The sequence below is a fragment of the Hyaena hyaena genome, unplaced genomic scaffold (assembly GCF_003009895.1).
Source record: "Hyaena hyaena isolate Hyena2069 unplaced genomic scaffold, ASM300989v1 scaffold_1128, whole genome shotgun sequence".
NCBI lineage: Eukaryota > Metazoa > Chordata > Mammalia > Carnivora > Hyaenidae > Hyaena > Hyaena hyaena.
Window position 1 is genome coordinate 330,003 of NW_024081757.1, and position 17,096 is coordinate 347,098.

Below are 17,096 nucleotides of genomic sequence, written 5' to 3' on the forward strand. Positions count from 1 at the left end.
ATGGAAGGGATTCCCTTCAAGTGACAATAGTGTGAAAATCATCTGGGCTCTTCCCGCTTCCCCATACCATCCCCAATTTTAGTACTAACGCCCTCCAAATAAGCCGGGTGTTTCCACATGGGAGTTTAGGTTAAACAACTTTCTAGACTTCAGTTTCGTTTGCCCTGCCATGTGGGGTTCTAGCAAGTGAAGACAAAACAGAGAAAAAGGATTCCTTTTGAATTAAAGACCAACAATCGAATGCAACAAGCAATAGTTTATTTATATTTTTAAAAAAAGAAAAGAAAAAAAGAGAACAGGAAAGAAAAACCAACATCTTTTTACTACATTGTATAGATTAAGTAAAAATACCTGTAATAATATATATGTATATACATAATGCGCATATATATATATATATATACACATATACACACATGTAATGTAACATTAAAATTACATGCTTCTCAGGACAGAAGAATTAGGACATGTTCCCTCATTTCAACTTAAAATTGCATCACAATTTAAAATCACTGCAAGAAAACTGGCTTCCTTCATCTTTTAAGACTTCAAGTATAGGAAGTTATTGAACCAGGATCTACGTGTGAAAACCATGTGCTCTGCACAAATGACAGCAGACTGCCACCAATTGTGAGTCAGGGATCTGCTGAGTCCTCCCAAAACCTTCCTTTCCTGCAGCTGTGTCACCTTCTACCTGAGATGAGTGGGAATGATCAGTGGGACAGTTTGCGGGTTCCACGTGGACGTGCACATTGACGTTTAAACAAGAGCAGCAAGGACGTGTCTTAACATGAAAACAACACTGTGTGTGAAATCACTCTAGAAGAGGATTCCTTCCTCTCCTTTCCATGTGAAATGAAACACAAAATTACTGGAAAAACCACAACTCCGGGAGAAGCACCTCAGGCGGTAATCAGCAGACAGCAGGGGACAGAGAGGGAGCATTCCCTTCACGACAGCACCTGGCTGACCTGAATGGTCTCAAACACACCCTCTTCTGCAAAGGCCTCACATGTTGTCTATTTATCAGTCAAACATGAGATTCCATACATGGGAGTCTTTTCTACAAACATCAGAGAGATAAGCGGAGGACATGGTCTAACAAGAAAAAGACTATAAGAAATATACATTTGGGCTAATGTGCTTTTTTTTTTTTTTTAAGGACAATTCATACAGTAGTTAAAAAATTTCATTGGGAAGTTAGGAATTCCAGTAAAATTATCCATAAGAAGCAAGGCGATGGAGGATCAGAGATGGATCTAGAACACAGGGAGGAGGGACATTGGCTTCTCAATTGGCCAAAGGACAGGCTGTGGTCTGCTCTGTAACTAGAAAGAACGTTCACACACAGTGGAATGTGTGGGAGGAGGGAGGTAGTGGCAGAGAAATAGGTGAAGCAGGAGGGAGGGCGGGGACCTTCAGGATGCAGGCACAGTGAGGGATGCACCCTGAATCTCCGCTGGGACAATGGGCTGCATCCCCCCGTTCTGCAGTCCAAAGACACCCGCCCAAGCCAAAGGCTGCCCTCACCGGGACACGACGGAGCTGATGGAATTATAAGATGTGCCACTGTTGCAGCTGGAGTCATAGGCCTCCTGGCCATTGCCATCGAGGTTGATTTTGAACACAGAGGATGCCTTCAGTAGGAAGTCTGCCGCATCCCGACGTCCCAGCTCCCGCAGTTTGGACATGAGGATGCCGACCGTGCTCTCGGGGTAGGAGGCCCATTCCCGGAGCAGGGCATGGACTGGGCTTGGGAGGAACTCCTTGGGAGCCCCATTATTGGTATTGTACTTTGCCACAAGGTCAGGGAGACCCAAGTTCATGGCCAGAAGGCACCAGTCCTTCCCCATGGGGTCGGGTGGGTCCAGCAGACGACACAGTTTCCTCCGGGTCAGGAGGTTGAGATCTGATGCATGGATGTCCATCCCTAGGCTGGCCTGCGAGTACACGTCATGACACCCAAAGCACATGATGCTGCTGAAACTTTCCTTGTACCCGCCCATGGTGTTAGTCAGCGAAGTCTCCTTCAAAGTCTGCGCCCGGAAGAAGTCCCGCGGCTGGTAGATCATGACGGGTTCGTGGTGCTCCCTCAGCTGCTGGGGGCTCAGGTAATGCTTCACCGTCAGCAACCCTGGGAGCGTGGTGGCCATGACATTCTCCATGGTGCTGCACACAGAGTCCAGCAGGAGGCAGCACTTTATCTTTTCCGTCTCCAGCCCTCGCACCTGCACCTCAATGCCCTGGCCGTGATTGACCAGAAGCACCAGCAGCTCGGCCCCGCGGTTAGCAATCTTGCAGCCGTTCACCCACAGGCGGATATCTGCATCTCCCTCGGCACTCTGCTGGTGGATCCACCGACAGAGGTTCACCTGGACCTTGTGAAAGATGCCGCATGGGAAGGGGGTGAGGTGTTCCACAGGGACGATGCGCACGCCCCCGTAGACCCTTCCTTCATCCTCCTCATCTGTCCAGGAGCGGTGTAGGTTGTCTGTCTTTATGAGGGCGGGGATGTCCACCATGGTCCCGCTGCTCAGGTCTCGGGCACAGATGTCCATGGCATCTAGGATCTGCAACAGCTCTTCCACGTCACTGTCGGGCACCAGGCGCTGAATGTCCTCCACGGTGTAGCGGCCCCGGTAATGGTGCAGGGCCCGAGGGGTCTCCACGGACAGTAGCTTCCCCAGGACATTGGTGCAGAGCCAGCGGGGGTCCAGGAGTAACACGTCCTGGACCGTTTCACTCTGCATGATGTTGATCTGCCGAAAGGGACAATAGGAGGTCACACACGGGAACACAGATGACGAGAGGCACCAGCTGTTCAGAGCACTGAAAGACCTAAGCAACGATAATATCTGTGCACATGTTGCAAAAAATGACCCAGGGCATTCATGGATCTCAGAAACCAAACACTGAGCCAAAACGCCAGCTTGAGAAGGTCAGAAGAGAGATTCTGAAAAGACTACCTTTGACTTTTAAAAAAAAAAGGTCAAGGTAATGAATTGAAAGACAGAAAAGAGAGAGAGGTGGCAGGCAAATGCCATGAGTACACTGTGACCAGGTTCTACATCCCCAAATATACGAATGAATAAAAGCAGCTACAAGAGAAATAATTGAGACAAGTGGCAAACACTCAAATGAGAATTATACATTCAATAACAAGATCACATCTATATGTTTCTGGAAAGTGATCATTGTGTGGTTATGTGGGTGACTCCATCCTTAGCGCTCCACCTTGTTCACATCCACTCGCTGACGCTCTCGGTTACGTTTTCCAGGGACTCTTAGAGACTAATATACATACCTTAGACATGCCCACCACTGCCAAGAGGGTGAGTAGCTTCCTTTGCCACCCACCCCTCTGGAAAATTTGTTAAAGATAACGAAGTCTCTCCCCTTCTTGACACACAGGTGGTACTAGGAGATCTAATTCGATATTAGATGTCAGTGAGGCGCATGTGGACTCTTTGATCTCACCACACTGCCTTTCTGTGCATTCCCTCACTCTATCACATCTGTAGACTAAGGTCCAGACTTTGGGGAGAATAACAGCACTACAGGATGGTTGTCCACCAGATCTCCCCTGTTAGGAAGTTACCCCAAATAAAACTGTGTAAACTGTAAGGAGTCACCTCCTCTGTTTCTTTGGTCTCAACGTGGAGGATACTTTACTGTCCCTCCTCCACCCTGTAACAATGGGAAAACACCCCACTGCTTAGGACATCCAGGCTAAAGTATTTAGGGGTGAAATGTCAGGATATTTGCAAAATAAATAATAAATAGAAGAGAAAGAGACAAAGCTCATGGAGTAAAATGCAAACAGCTGGTTAATTTAAATGTGAAGTAGATGAGGATTCTTTGAGCTATTCCTGCAACTTCCTTGAAGGCTTGAAATTTTTCAAAGAGAGATTCAAATTGTTATAGGAGTCCAGCATGTAACATTTGAAGATATGTAGGAGACAAGGTCTGAAAAGCGCCCTGAGGAGGGCAGCGAGGGACAAGACTATAGCAGAGGGCCAGAGGAAACTTAGAGCTAACCTGACCCCTTTGTTTCTTTGAAAAGCTAAAGTCTGAGAGAAAGAAATGTGACAAAAACCAGAGGCAACTTCAGTCTCTTTGCAACACTCATTGTTCTCACTTCCTTCCCTGTTCAGGGCCAAATCTACACACAGTGCTGATCCAAGGGACACTCCACTCCGTTTCCACACAGTTTGAGGCTCCTGTTTGTACCAAGAGTACTTTCTAGACCACGCTCTGGTTACAGCTTTGAGACGCCCTCTCCATAGGACTCTATTCACACTGATCCCTAGGTTGACAATTCCTGGAGGGTAAAGCGTCTATTTCTTGATAAGGCATTTGGTGGGGACACCATCTGCATTTCAGCCCTGGACACTGCTGTCCCTTCAGGGTCATGGGAGACAGGCTGAGACACTGGCCACACTGGAGGAGGTTAAGGAGACACATGACCAAGTGCAGTGAGAGGTCAGGGGCAGAAACAGGTATCACAAGAACAACTGGTGAGATGTGCATAGGACTCGGGCCTTCCTCACCAGTGGGCAGTAATAGCAGTGGGGGAGAGGCTGATGGTCAAGCAGAGGGGGCCACCTGACCGACATTTTCCTTCCTTACTCTACCGTCAAGTCTTCACTTCCTCACTCCCTGAAATCTCAAGGGCAGGGAGGAGTGTGATGTAGAATAAAGTAGATTATACCTTTGATGTAGAAGTTGCTGGTCAAATAACAGAAGGCAAGAGAATACTGGTCCAATGGAGTAAGTTTCTTTTTATGGTTAATCTTCTCTTATAATGAGCATCTTAGAATATAAGTCTGGATCCCAGTCCTTGGATCCAATCACTTTTTAAATTTTTATTTATTAAAAAAAATTTTTAATGTTTATTTATTTTTGAAAGAGAGAGACAGACAGTGTGACTAGGGGAGGAGCAGAGAGAGAAGGAGACACAGAATCTGAAGCAGGCTCTAGGCTCCAAGCCGAGCTGTCTGCACCAGGCCTTACTTGGGGCTTGAACTCACAGACTGTGAGATCACAACCTAAGTTGAAGTCAGACACTCAACAAACTGAGCCACCCAGGTGTCCCAAATTCAATCACTTTAAAGTACTGCTGGAGGGGCCTATAGATTCCTGGTAGTTTCAGTGGAGTTCAGAGGCTCACACTGTCATTGCTTGATGCTCTAGTTTTCAGGGTCACTAGCTTCAGTTGTAATTTCAAGTCTATATGATTCATATGCACTCGCCTCGAGTCAGAGGTGGGCACTGAGACTGCACGGGAAGGAAGCTCCTGGGGTCTAAAAATCTCAGAACTGCTTCTGGGTTTTCACATTCAGAACTGCTTTTCATGGCCAGGACTAGCTTTAACTGTCCCTGGATGTCACAGAACGGAGGGATACAAAGGCTAGCTCCCCTCTCCAGGGACAGACAGAGGATGGATTAGAACAGTGATCCCAAACTGCATCCCAGTGCTGAATGCCACACAAGAAGGAGCAAAGATTCCCATTTCTGGGAAGGACTGTCATTTCTGGGGACACTGTTTGCTGGGCCTTAGTGTCTCCAGACACTGCCCCAGCACTGCCTTTTCTTGATCATCTGTTAACCCAGGAGTCTGTGTGGAGCAGATAACAGCCCACGGTGAGCAGCTTCCAGAGGCTTCAGGAACCACAGCTAAGCACCAGGTGCCCCCGGAGGAGAAAGGAGAGGCCCAGTCACCCAGTGCAGTGGGAACTGTGCTCCCTGACACAAGCTGGAAAGCACATCAGAAGAAAACCAAACACCCGCTCTTAGGATGCATGGGAGAGCAGAGAACTGCACTTCAAAAGAGCACCCGAGCCTCTGTGTGATCAGCATACGTCTGGATACGTTATGGGACGTTGGACAGTGTCCACTCTGCCTCTCCCGGCTCAAATCACCTTCACTGTGGGGACAGAAGCGAATCTCTGGAGCCCTTCCCAGACTCCTGCCTGGGCTCCAGCCCCCTACCTCGCCAGCACTGTGGAGCTGCTGGGCTATGCGCCTGAGGTCCCCCTCTCTGGCCAGGGGGTTCAGCTGGTCTTGCACATCATACACGAACTGCTGCAGTGACATCAGCTGGTTGGGCCCGTTGAGCTTCCTCCAGGAAGGCAGCGTGGAGATGATCTTCTCACACAGGTGGGTCATCGGAGGGCAGACCTAGGACACACAGGACAGGACAGGTCAATTTGTAGCTGAGGGGACTCCTTTGGAGAAAGCAGAAAGCTTGGTGCTCTTTCCTGAACTGTTGCAAAAAGTACTTTGAATGAGTTACTGCGTTTTGGTTGAGTAATGGGCCCTTCTTTTGTTAAAGTGTTGCCTCTAAGAAAAATCCATCTGCAAGAGTAAAATGGTATGGATGCTTTCATTTCTTCTTCCTTTTTTAAAATGTTGGCATATTTTTGAGAGTGAGAGACAGACACAGTGTGCGTTGGGGAGGGGTAGAGAGAGAGCAAGACACAGAATCCAAAGCTGCAGGCTCAGGAGCTGTCAGCACAGAGCCCAACACAGCTCAGACTCACAAACTGTGAGGTCATGACCTGAGCCGAAGTCAGATGCTTAACCAACCGAGCCACCCAGGTGTCCCACAGATGCTTTCATTTCTGTTGCTAATGGTTAAATAGGTGATGAGGCTTCACAACAGTGCTTTTGGAATATGGACTTGATCACAATGTTCCCCAACTCTTGAAGTTGTGTTCCCTCCTCCACCCTCCTCTGGAGTGACTCTTTCAACCAGAAGATAGTCAACTTTATGAACAGAGGAAGAGAAAAAGAGATGAACTGTCATTAGCAATCCTGCAGTGGGTTTTTACCAGTAAAATAGGTATCTGTGGAACTGTTGTGGAAATACTATTTCAAATTAGACTAATTCTTGGTAATTGGCTTGAAACAGATTTTTTTCTCTATTTTTTTAAATTCTTATTTGAGTACAGTTAACATGCAATAGTACATGAGTTTCAGGTGTGCAACATAATCATTGGACAAGTCCATAGGCTACGCTGGGCTTATCACAAGTGTAGCTAAGTCTGTCACCTCACACTATTACAATACCATTGACTAGATTCCTGTGCTGTGCCTTTTATCCCTCTGACCTATTCAGTCCACAACTGGAAGGCTGTATCTCCCACCCACCTTCACCCATTTTGCTCATCCCCTCATCCCTCTTAAAACAGGTTTTTAATCTTTCAATTTGATTAAATAGATTATCTCTGTGACAGACCCATATAATGTGTACACCGTCTTAATTTAAAAAGAAAAACAAAACACCAGCCTTCCACTGCTCTGCATCATTAATCAGGCAGTCTTTTCTTGAACCCCACCTTTATGTCAGCTAAATTCCACTTCCTATTCCTAAGACAAAGTTCCCAGGGATAAAGGCAGTCTATTTGGTGGGTTCCACCTGCTTGGCCTCAGGAGTTGAGGGCTGGGGTTGGGAAGGAGACAATCTCACCACACCTCAGCTCAAAACATCAGGGAACTCCTACAGCTCATCACAGAGGCCCTAACATGACAACCACCGGGTGGGGGGTTGCTGGTCCTTCACAGACCACTGTCCCAGATCACTGCCCACTGCTTTCTGCAACTGGGTTCCTCTGAGCTCCCCCAGACTACTCCCCACTCACTGACTACGCCATAGAAGGGCCCCCATCAGAAGGCAGGGGCCAGGCTTCAGGAGAGCCCGGAGTTTTCCCTGAAGGTTCCAAAAGCATGTCTGGAACTGGAGCCTGGTGCTGTAAATGGGGGCATTTCCTAGCAGAGAAGTAATAAGCTGTAACTGGGGGGGCCACTCACCACCCAGGGAGGGATGGACACGCCCTCCTCATCTACACCAAGGCTGGGGCAGCAGGAACATTGCAGGGAACATTTTGTCCTTTGGATGTTTACCCTTTCACATCAGTTTGGGAAAACTTTCTGAATAGTATAGATTAGGAGCCTTTTACATGTCAAAGGCACTGAGAATAGTTTTTCCAGCCTACTTTACTTTTTAACTTTGTTTAGGGAGTTTATTTGCCAGAAAAGATATCTTAACTTCTGTAAGGTCAAATAGGTATGTTTTCTTTGAAAATGTCTAGGGTTCTCAATATTGCCTAATGGGTTTTCCAAAGCAGTACCAAGTTATTTTAAATCACATTCAAGATATTGCATTTTTTTTCTTTTTTACATTTAAAAGTTTTAATCCACCCAGAATCTATTTTGGGGATTTGTAATGAGAAGACCTCAATCTCACTTCATTCTAGACTAATAGCCAATTGTGTGAGATCACTGATAAAATAAACATTTCCCCCCAAAATGAAATAACACCTTTGTTTTCTATTAAATTTCTTAGACATTGTGCTTTTTACTTCTGTACTCCTTAGTTTATTCCACTTATTGGTTTATTGATTTTGAACTTATAATTACACAGCCTTTACAAGGTGTTTTATTTATCCTTCCACTGAAATTTTAAGACAAAATACGCAATTTCCTCATTCCCATGAGTTGGGGGCTGGTTCTATACTAAGTTTCTATAACTGGAGAAAATGAAACACTGAGTAAGATCTTGCCTCCCCCCCCCCCCATGAGCACATTTCATTCCATTTGAACATCTATTATTTTATGTCCTTCAACAAATCTTGCTGGTAATGGTTCTTCCATTGTTTTGCATTTTCTAAATATTTCACAATAACTCACTTCTGGGCAGTTTCTGTGATTTTTAAAAGGCAATGTTACTTACAAACTAACCATTAACACAGTCAGAATCCCATACACAATGAAGTGGGCCCCTCGCTCCTAACTTCCCTCATCTCCCAGGCACATCCTTGTTTCTCACCCTTCCCTCCTTGTTGTTCCTTGGGACGCAAACACAGCCATGCTGCCGCCTCATACCAGGTCCCCTGAGAACCAAACCTAACCAAGAGGACAGTATGAAGAAGACAGCTCCGGGGTGACCGGATGGCCTGGGCAAAGGTGGGGCTGCAGGCTCTCCAGCACACTCACCGCGACAATCTGACTCCGAATGTCCTGCAGGTGACTTCGCAGTACCTTCATGTCCTTAGAGCCCGACGCGCCAGCATCCAGAACAAACAGCTTATTTGAAATGTGAAGATCGTTCCCAAACCTAAGGGAAGGACAGTGGCCTCATCAGGGTGATGCAGTCCAACCAGGTGTTACCACGGACACCTGAATAGCTGATCTGAAACCAGGACGTTCTGGTGACCTTGCAGAGGCTGCCCCCAACCCGCTGTCTGCTGGCTCCTGTCATGTTATGCTGGTGTGAGGTGGGGGGCAGTGGGGAGGAGGGGGTGGCTCAGTTTGCACAAATCAAACACAGTAAGGGAAGCCTTCAGGTCCCCTGATGCAGGACAGGTGAGGTCTATGCCCTCACTTGGACACTGGGAGAACAGAGGCCACAGCAGAGGGATGGGGTAAGAGCAGAGGGTAGGCATAAGGCCACTCCCTAGATGGAAAATACTAGTATGACCCTTCTTTTTCCTATCAGGAGGACAACAGGAAGTGTCTGCAGTAGATAAACCAAGATTTGTGTTACTGGCAGGTTATACAGAGCTGCAGCTTCAAAGTTTTTTGGCCAGATACAAAGTAAAACTACATATTTCTACACTGTGACCCATGCACACTCATATTGGTCAAAGAGACAAAAGTTTTCTAGAAATATTTGCCAGGAAAGGCACTCTGGTATTTTCCCCTCCTGTCCAGCCCACTTTCCAGACCAGGTCAGGATCCCTAAGTGACTGTCATGAGCCCCTGGTGAGTAGCAACTTGGACCTTGAGAAATACTGCTCAGTGGTAAGATGACAGTCATCAAAGGAACTGAGAGCTAACATAGCAAAAAGAACTGCGGATCTGTGTCAAGCATGGTGACAGCAGTTGATGTCACTGTATTATATGACTGACATTTGCTAAAGGTCGAACTTAAACATTCTCACCAAGAATTGAAAATTCTGCCATGCCTGTGGAAATATCTTACTATTCGGTGGAGGGGCAGATTCATTGTTTATTTTTAGTGACTCAATACATGATCAATTTTGAAGTCTCCAAAAAACAAAAAACAAACAACATTCTCACCAAAAAAAAAAAAAATGAAAAGCAAAGACAGAGAAACATGTAAGATGACAGACATGCTAACTAACTCATAACGTGCATCTGATCACACCAACGCGCACTTCAGGTATCTTAAAATATGATTTGTCAATGATAATTTCCTCCATAAAGCTGAGAACTGATGCATGAAAGTCCTAACAGAAGTTCGCCCAGGCAGTGGTACTGGGAGGTGAAGGAGGTGACAAGTCTGTTGTTTTAGATCCTGTGGTCTTTACTTTAGTTGCATTTGTTATACTTTCAGTGTTTTGACAAAAATGAAAACTACGTCACAAAGCCAACCAAGCAAAGGAGGCCTTTGATTCCTTCCCCAGGTGTCCGTGGGCCCTGCCCCCCGCAGTGTCCTCACCTGTTCCTGATCTCCTTCAGCAAGGACATGTCCTTGTCGTACCCAAACTCGCCTCCAGCTGGCCGAGGCACGTTCATGATGTCAGCGTGTGTGGCCACCAGCACAACGTGGAGTGGGTTCTTCAGCTTCCCGCCAAAGGCTGGGGGCAGAGAGCAGACGTTTCACAGGCAGGTCATCCTTCTCGGTTTTCTCTTGTCCCCAGGTGAGGCGGGGTGTGCTGGCCAGCCGGCTGTACAGGATCACATCGAGAAGACCCCAGCACACCCAAACGCGGGTAGAGCCCGTTTCCTGGTCCTCGAGGAGGACGGCCCAGAAGTGGGCCAGCACCGACCAGCAGCACCAAGCCAGCTTCTCAGATGTCCCCCCAAGTGGCTCTGCTTGCCCTGGCTCTGAGCAGGGGCACCTTTAGAAGACCTGGAAAGCCCTGTGAGTACAGCTATACCCAGAAATGTCCACAACAGGACCTGTGGCGGTGCACACAGACAGCCTCTTACTGATGGAGTGTTTGGGTAAGAAAACAGAAAGAATGAGAAAGAGAAAGGAAGAGTGGACATACCCTGAGGGGGTGAAGCCCAATTATTTGATTTTTATAGGAATTTCAAATAAAAAAATTGATAGCCCAGTTTTGTTTCCACCATGGAAGGCAGTCCCATTCTGTTTTTTTATTTTTTTTTAATTTTTTAACGTTCAGTTACTTTTGAGGGAGAGAGGCAGAGTGCGAGTGGGGGAGGAGCAGAGAAAGAGGGAGACCTACAGAATCCCAAGCAGGATTCAGGCTCTGGGCTGTCAGCACAGAGCCCCACACGGGGCTCACACTCACAAACCATGAGATCATGACCTGAGCCAAAGTCAGATGCTCTAGTGACTGAGCCACCCAGGTGCCCCTCTGTTTTGTACAAAGAAACAAAAAGCATATTCCACACTATCTTTGCTCTAGGATGAAAATTAAGATAATGCCTTCACTCAGTATGGTCCTTTCCATTCTGGATGGAACTACAGAATGAAGGGGGCTCATTTTACTTATTAATTACATATCATTAGGTAGAGAGACACAGAGGTCATCGTAGGCCATAGTCCACTTCCACCCAACAAAAGTGATCACACCTCTAAAGTGTAGGAAGAAAGTGAGAAACAGCTCTCAAGAAATCACTCAGACTTGGTCTCTGAGGCAGGAAAATGTGATCATGTAACAATTCCCTACAGAAATGTCCAGAGTGGGAATCCTGTCACAGGAAGGAGTGACCAAGGAAACCTCATTGTAGCCTCAAACTATAAATCCCCCAAGCAGCTGAGCAGCCCATGGGAAGAGCACTCTTGCACCAGGGCATGCTGGCTTACCTATGGGTTCTTCAACAGGCACAAGAGACTTCAAGAAATTCAGCCAGAAAATCACTTGGTTCAACTGGATCTCATAGGGCTCTTCCAGACTGAAAACGATGACGTGGATGGACGTGGGATCATTTGCAGCAAAATAGTCATAACAGCAGAAGTATACAGGATTTCCAGAGAACTCCCACACACTGAAATCACCAACTCCTACAGACAGAATGCAGATTACTATCTGAAACAGCACCGGCAAGTGCCAATCACCATTTTGCTTAGCACCTTAGGGACCACCAAGGGAAAGAGTGATGTCCATAGCATCGACCTGTTTATCTTTGCATCTTTGGAGACACATGCATCCCACCTCTCACCACAGGGATGCCTCCTCACAAGGAAGGAGTCAGGGCAAAATGCTGACTTGGGGTTCCCCATCAACAAACCCACACAGAGAATGGATGTGATAAGATTCCATATCCTCACATAAGTATAAATTCTTTTTGGAACATGACAGGGTATATGACATTGAACAAAAAAGTCACTACGATATGTAACTTCATTTTGGCCCAGTAATGACTACATTCGCCTTCCATAGGTGAGTAAGCGACCCATTCAGGTTGGTCAAAAGCCAGCAGGCTGCCTGCAAAAGGGAAAGACGCAATAGTTGATTCGCAGTTCTGCACCTGAAGGATGTGGGTGAAAGTGTGAGGAGGTGGGGACTGTGAGGTCACCCAGGGTGGGGGGGGCAGTTCCTCCCACATACCTGAGTGTGGGTGCAGAGGATTTTCTTGGAAGTATCTGTGGGGGAGGCTCTGACTGCAGTTCTTGAGGCACCTGGGACCTCTCGGTGACTGTCCAGACACGGGGTGCCCCACCCCTACACGACACATCAAGCAGGATGGTGTCGACCCACCCATGGGCCTCTGAGAGACCAGGCAGGACCATTTACGTTGTAGGATTTCAGGCTCCCTTTCCCTAATTCTACCCTCTTAGTGCTTATTTTGGGCCAGAAATGCTGTAGTCAACATTCTAGAAGATCCAAGGCTCTTTTGGAGCTCCCCCTAGGAGCACACACACTCCTGGGGATAGGACTCTCTAAGTCTGACAGTGGAGGCCTTGGTGTGAAGGTTTCTGGAACACAGGCTTGGGTCCTCCAAGCATGGGGAGCATGGAGAGTCAGAGCTGGGGCAGGAGGGAGTTATGGAGGAGCCAGGTGAGGGTGTGTGGGGTGCTGACGACACACTTCTCCTCTCCCTATGCCACACGCCAGCTCAGCTCTGGGAGTTAAGAGAACACTCAGCTTTTAGGACAGCAAAAGGCCCATGGACTTTAATTCCACTTTACTGGGGCCAGCAGAGCCTACATAAGGATGCTCCCAATTGCCATTTTCTGAGCACCTCCTCTGTGTCAGACACTCTACCAGGCACGTGAATAAACACAGGCTCATACGGTCCTCACAGATGAGTCTCAAAGAAACTGTTATATCCCTGCTCTAAACTGTGTCTCAACAAAGCAGGGACTGGTGTTCAAGTGACCCAGGCCCAAGTGGCGGCTCTGGGAGCCGCAGAGGGTACAGCAGCAAGGACTCAGTGGTTGATGGAGGGAGTAAACCTTCCTTGGTAGCATTTAAAGCTTCATTCCCTTGGAAATGATTGAGAGCAAAGAACATACTTGAAATTTTGCCTGTGGAAAAACCTGCCTGTGCTTGTATCAGCATCAGCCATGAGTGTAGATGATTCAAGGATCACTCTTCTCATACCTGGACTGGTCAAACTGCTAATGGGATAGTATTTTTTAAGTTTTCCAATCCAAGTGGATGTTTGGCTCTGCTTAGAAAAAGTATTGATTTACTCAGCAGTCATTTATTAAGCACCTACGCTATGCCCGGAGCTTTGCTAGGTGCCCAGGACAGCAAAGTGTCTGGTTTCACTATTTAGGGGTATTGACCAGCCATGCTTCATTGGGTCATCCCAAGGTCACTTCATGCAGCTCTTCCTCTGTCCTTTGTGGGACTGTGACACATGCAGTGGGACAGGCTCCCTCACGGGGTGAACTGCAGTCCAGGCAAAGGGACACTGGGGTCCCCCCTGTGGGGGGATGGGTGGGCTACTGTACCATTCAGATAGGCATTCTGGATGTCGATGGCCTTGGTGGACTGGTCATCGGCTGCACAGTGAGGGTACTGGGGCGGGGCCACCACCACCTCCAGGGTCCCCCTGGTGAGGCCCGGCTCAAACATCATGCTGCGACTCCTGACGCTCACGTGCTCGCAGCCCGGGTACAGGTTGCTGATGCTCACGGATCCTGCAGGCAGAGAGGACGCAGTGAGACCCCAACCTGGGCGACATGTGTGCCAGCGCCCCTCCCACCTCACCCATGCTTTGTCGGTTCCTGGGACACTCTCATCCCCACCACCTGCTGCTTGGGGCTGGGCCGTGTGGACCCCTCACGTGTGCTGGGAGGCAGAGGTTCAGGGCTGTGGCCTGGATTCTTTCTGGCTGCTGCACCTCCCACATCCCTTTCCCGCGCTGCTCTGGGCCCCAGAGGAGGACTCCATGGACTGCATCTCCCAGGCCTGCCGGCCACTTGGTTTCTAGTTGGGGTCAACCAATAGGAGGCATCGGACAGGACAGGACAGAGAAGGACCAGGTGTCCCCCGCCCGCCCTTGCTGCTTCTCTAATTCCAGTTGTGTGCCTGTGACTCTAGACCCCCTGAGCGGCTTCACCCTGGACTCCAGCTTTCTCAGGAACAGGATTTCTTCCCCTTGTCTTTTCTGCCCTCAGGGCAGTAATGGCTTCCTTCTGTTCCAGGCCTTGGATGCTTCACCTTCTCTTGAATGTCCCTGTGATTTTAGCCCAGGGCACTATCCTTCCATTAATGTCCCCATCTGGTTCCTGACAGGTGCAGATGAAGTGGTGCCACTTGGTACATGAGATGGTGTTAGGCAACTGCTAGACTGACTGCAAATAGATTCTACACAGTAGCAGGCTAGGCTTCTCGAGGGAGAGCCAACAGGATTTGGTAAAAGGTAGGCATTCCTATACCTCACTGAGTTTTCATTAGAAAAGAGCTTTTACACAGTAGTTTAAAAATAATTTCAAAGTGGGTGGCGCCTGGGTGGTTCAGTTGGGTAAGCAACTAACTCTTGACTTCAGCTCAGGTAATGGTCTCACAGTACTGGTATCGAGCCCCATGTCTGGCTCTATGCCCATGGAGGTTGCTTGGGATTCTCTGTCCCTCCCTGTCTGCCCTTCACCTGCTCATTCTCTCTCTCTCTAAATAAATAGACAAAAAAATAATTTCATGGGCATATATTGAAATCCGAGAAGAAAAACATGATTTTTTGCTAACTGCTGGCCCCTAGTGGTGAAAAGTGGCAGGGCAAGCCTGACACAGAGGCCATCATTGCACCCTGGGCAGAAAACAGGGTTTTTTTTATAAACTACCAAAACCGAAACAGTAAGAAATAGAAAATTTGAACAGATTCACAACCAGTAAAGAAATTTAATCAGTAATAAAAAATCTCCCCCAAAACAAGAGTCCAGGGCCAGATGTTTCACAGGGGAAACTACCAAACATTTAAAGAATTAATACCTATTCTTTTCAAACTATTCCAAAATATAGATGGAAGGAAAACTTCCAGACTCATTCTGTGAGGCCAATATTACCTTGGTGCAAAACCAAAGACCCCACTGAAAAGGAGAATAACACACTAATTTCCCTGATGAACACAGATGCAAAAATTCTCAACAAGATACTAGCAAATCAAATCCAATAATACATTTAAAGAATTCACCAAGATCAAGTGGGATTTATTTCAGGGCTACAGATTTGGTTCAATATCCATAAATCAATCAATATGATACACCACAGATTAATACAATAAAGGATAAGAACCACATGATTCTCTCAACAGATGTAGAAAAACCACTTGACAAAATACAGCATCGTTTCTTGATAAAAACCTTCAAAGGAGCATTAGGGTGGCTCAGCTAGTTAAGCAGTGGACTCTTGATTTCAGCTCAGGTCATCCTGTGTTGGGCTTTTCACTGGCAGTGCAGAGCCTGCTTCGGATTCTCTCTCCCTCTCTCTCTGCCCCTCCCTGGCTCTCTCTCTCCCAAGATAAATAAATATACATTAAAAAAATTTTTTAACCCACAAGAAAGTAGGGATAGAAGGAACATTCCTCAACATCATAAAGGCCATATATGGAAGACCTACAGCTAATATCATCCTCAATGGGGAAAAGCTGAGAGCTTTCTCTTTAAGGTCAGGAACATGACAGGGATGTCCACTCTCATCACTGTCATTTAACATAGTATTGGAAGTCCTAGCCTCAACAATAAGACAAAAAAAAAAAATGAAAAGAAATAAGGAGCATCCAAATCATCAAGGAAGAAGTCAAACTTACACTCTTCACAGAGGACATGATACTCTATGTGGAAAACCCTAAAAGATTCCACAAACTGCTAGAACTGATACATGAATTTAACGAAATCACAGGATATAAGATCAATGTACAGAAATCCATTGCATTTCTACAAACCAATAATGAAGCATCAGAAAGAGAAGTCAGGGAATCAATCCCATTTACAATTGCATCAAAAACTATAAGATACTAGGAATAAAACTAACCAAAGGGGTAAAAAGTCTGTATGCTGAAAACTAAAGAACATTTATGAAAGAAACTGAAGAAAACACAAAGAAATGGAAGAACATTCCATGTTCATGGATTGGAATAATAAATATTGTTAAAATGTCAATGCCACCCAAAACAATCTACACATTCAATGCAATCCCTATCAAAATACCACCAGCATTCTTCACAGAGCTAGAACAAATAATTCTAAAATTTGTATGGAGCCAGAAGAAGACCTCAAAAAGCCAAAGCAATCCTGAAAAAGAAAACAAAAGTTGGAGGCATCACATTTTCAGACTTCAAGCTATATTACAAAGTTGTAATCATCAAGACAGTATAGAACTGGCACAAAAACAGACACAGAGATCAATGGAACAGAATAGAGAACCCAGAAATGGACCCACAAATGTATGGCCAACTAATCTTTGACAAAGCAGGAAAGATTATCCAATGGAAGGACAGCCTCTTCAGCAAATGGTGTTTGGAGGACTGGACAGCAACATGCAGAAGAATGAACCTGGACCACTTTTTTATACCATACATAAAAATAAACTCAAAATGGATAAAAGGCCAAAATGTAAGACAGGAAGCCATCAAAATCCTTGAGGAGAAAACAGGCAGCTACCTCTTTGACCTCAGCTGCAGCAACTTCTTATTAGATATGTCTCCAG

The 17,096-nt window shown here is 46.6% G+C and overlaps 1 protein-coding gene across 3 annotated transcripts in view; it reads right to left on the bottom strand.

Annotated features, from left to right (window-relative positions):
- Positions 1-236: 236 nt before the first annotated feature.
- The window catches only part of DAPK1 (death associated protein kinase 1), a 185,652-nt gene continuing 168,792 nt past the window's right edge, over positions 237-17,096 (bottom strand). For all 3 annotated transcript variants that reach the window (XM_039222397.1, XM_039222396.1, XM_039222395.1), the window contains exons 21-26: positions 13,901-14,089; positions 11,804-12,001; positions 10,466-10,604; positions 8,998-9,118; positions 5,992-6,180; positions 237-2,759 (exon numbers count right to left, since the gene is read on the bottom strand). In XM_039222397.1, the coding sequence (XP_039078328.1) occupies positions 1,527-2,759; positions 5,992-6,180; positions 8,998-9,118; positions 10,466-10,604; positions 11,804-12,001; positions 13,901-14,089 (2,069 nt within the window). In that variant the 3' untranslated portion in view covers positions 237-1,526. The remainder of the gene's footprint in view (positions 2,760-5,991; positions 6,181-8,997; positions 9,119-10,465; positions 10,605-11,803; positions 12,002-13,900; positions 14,090-17,096) is intronic.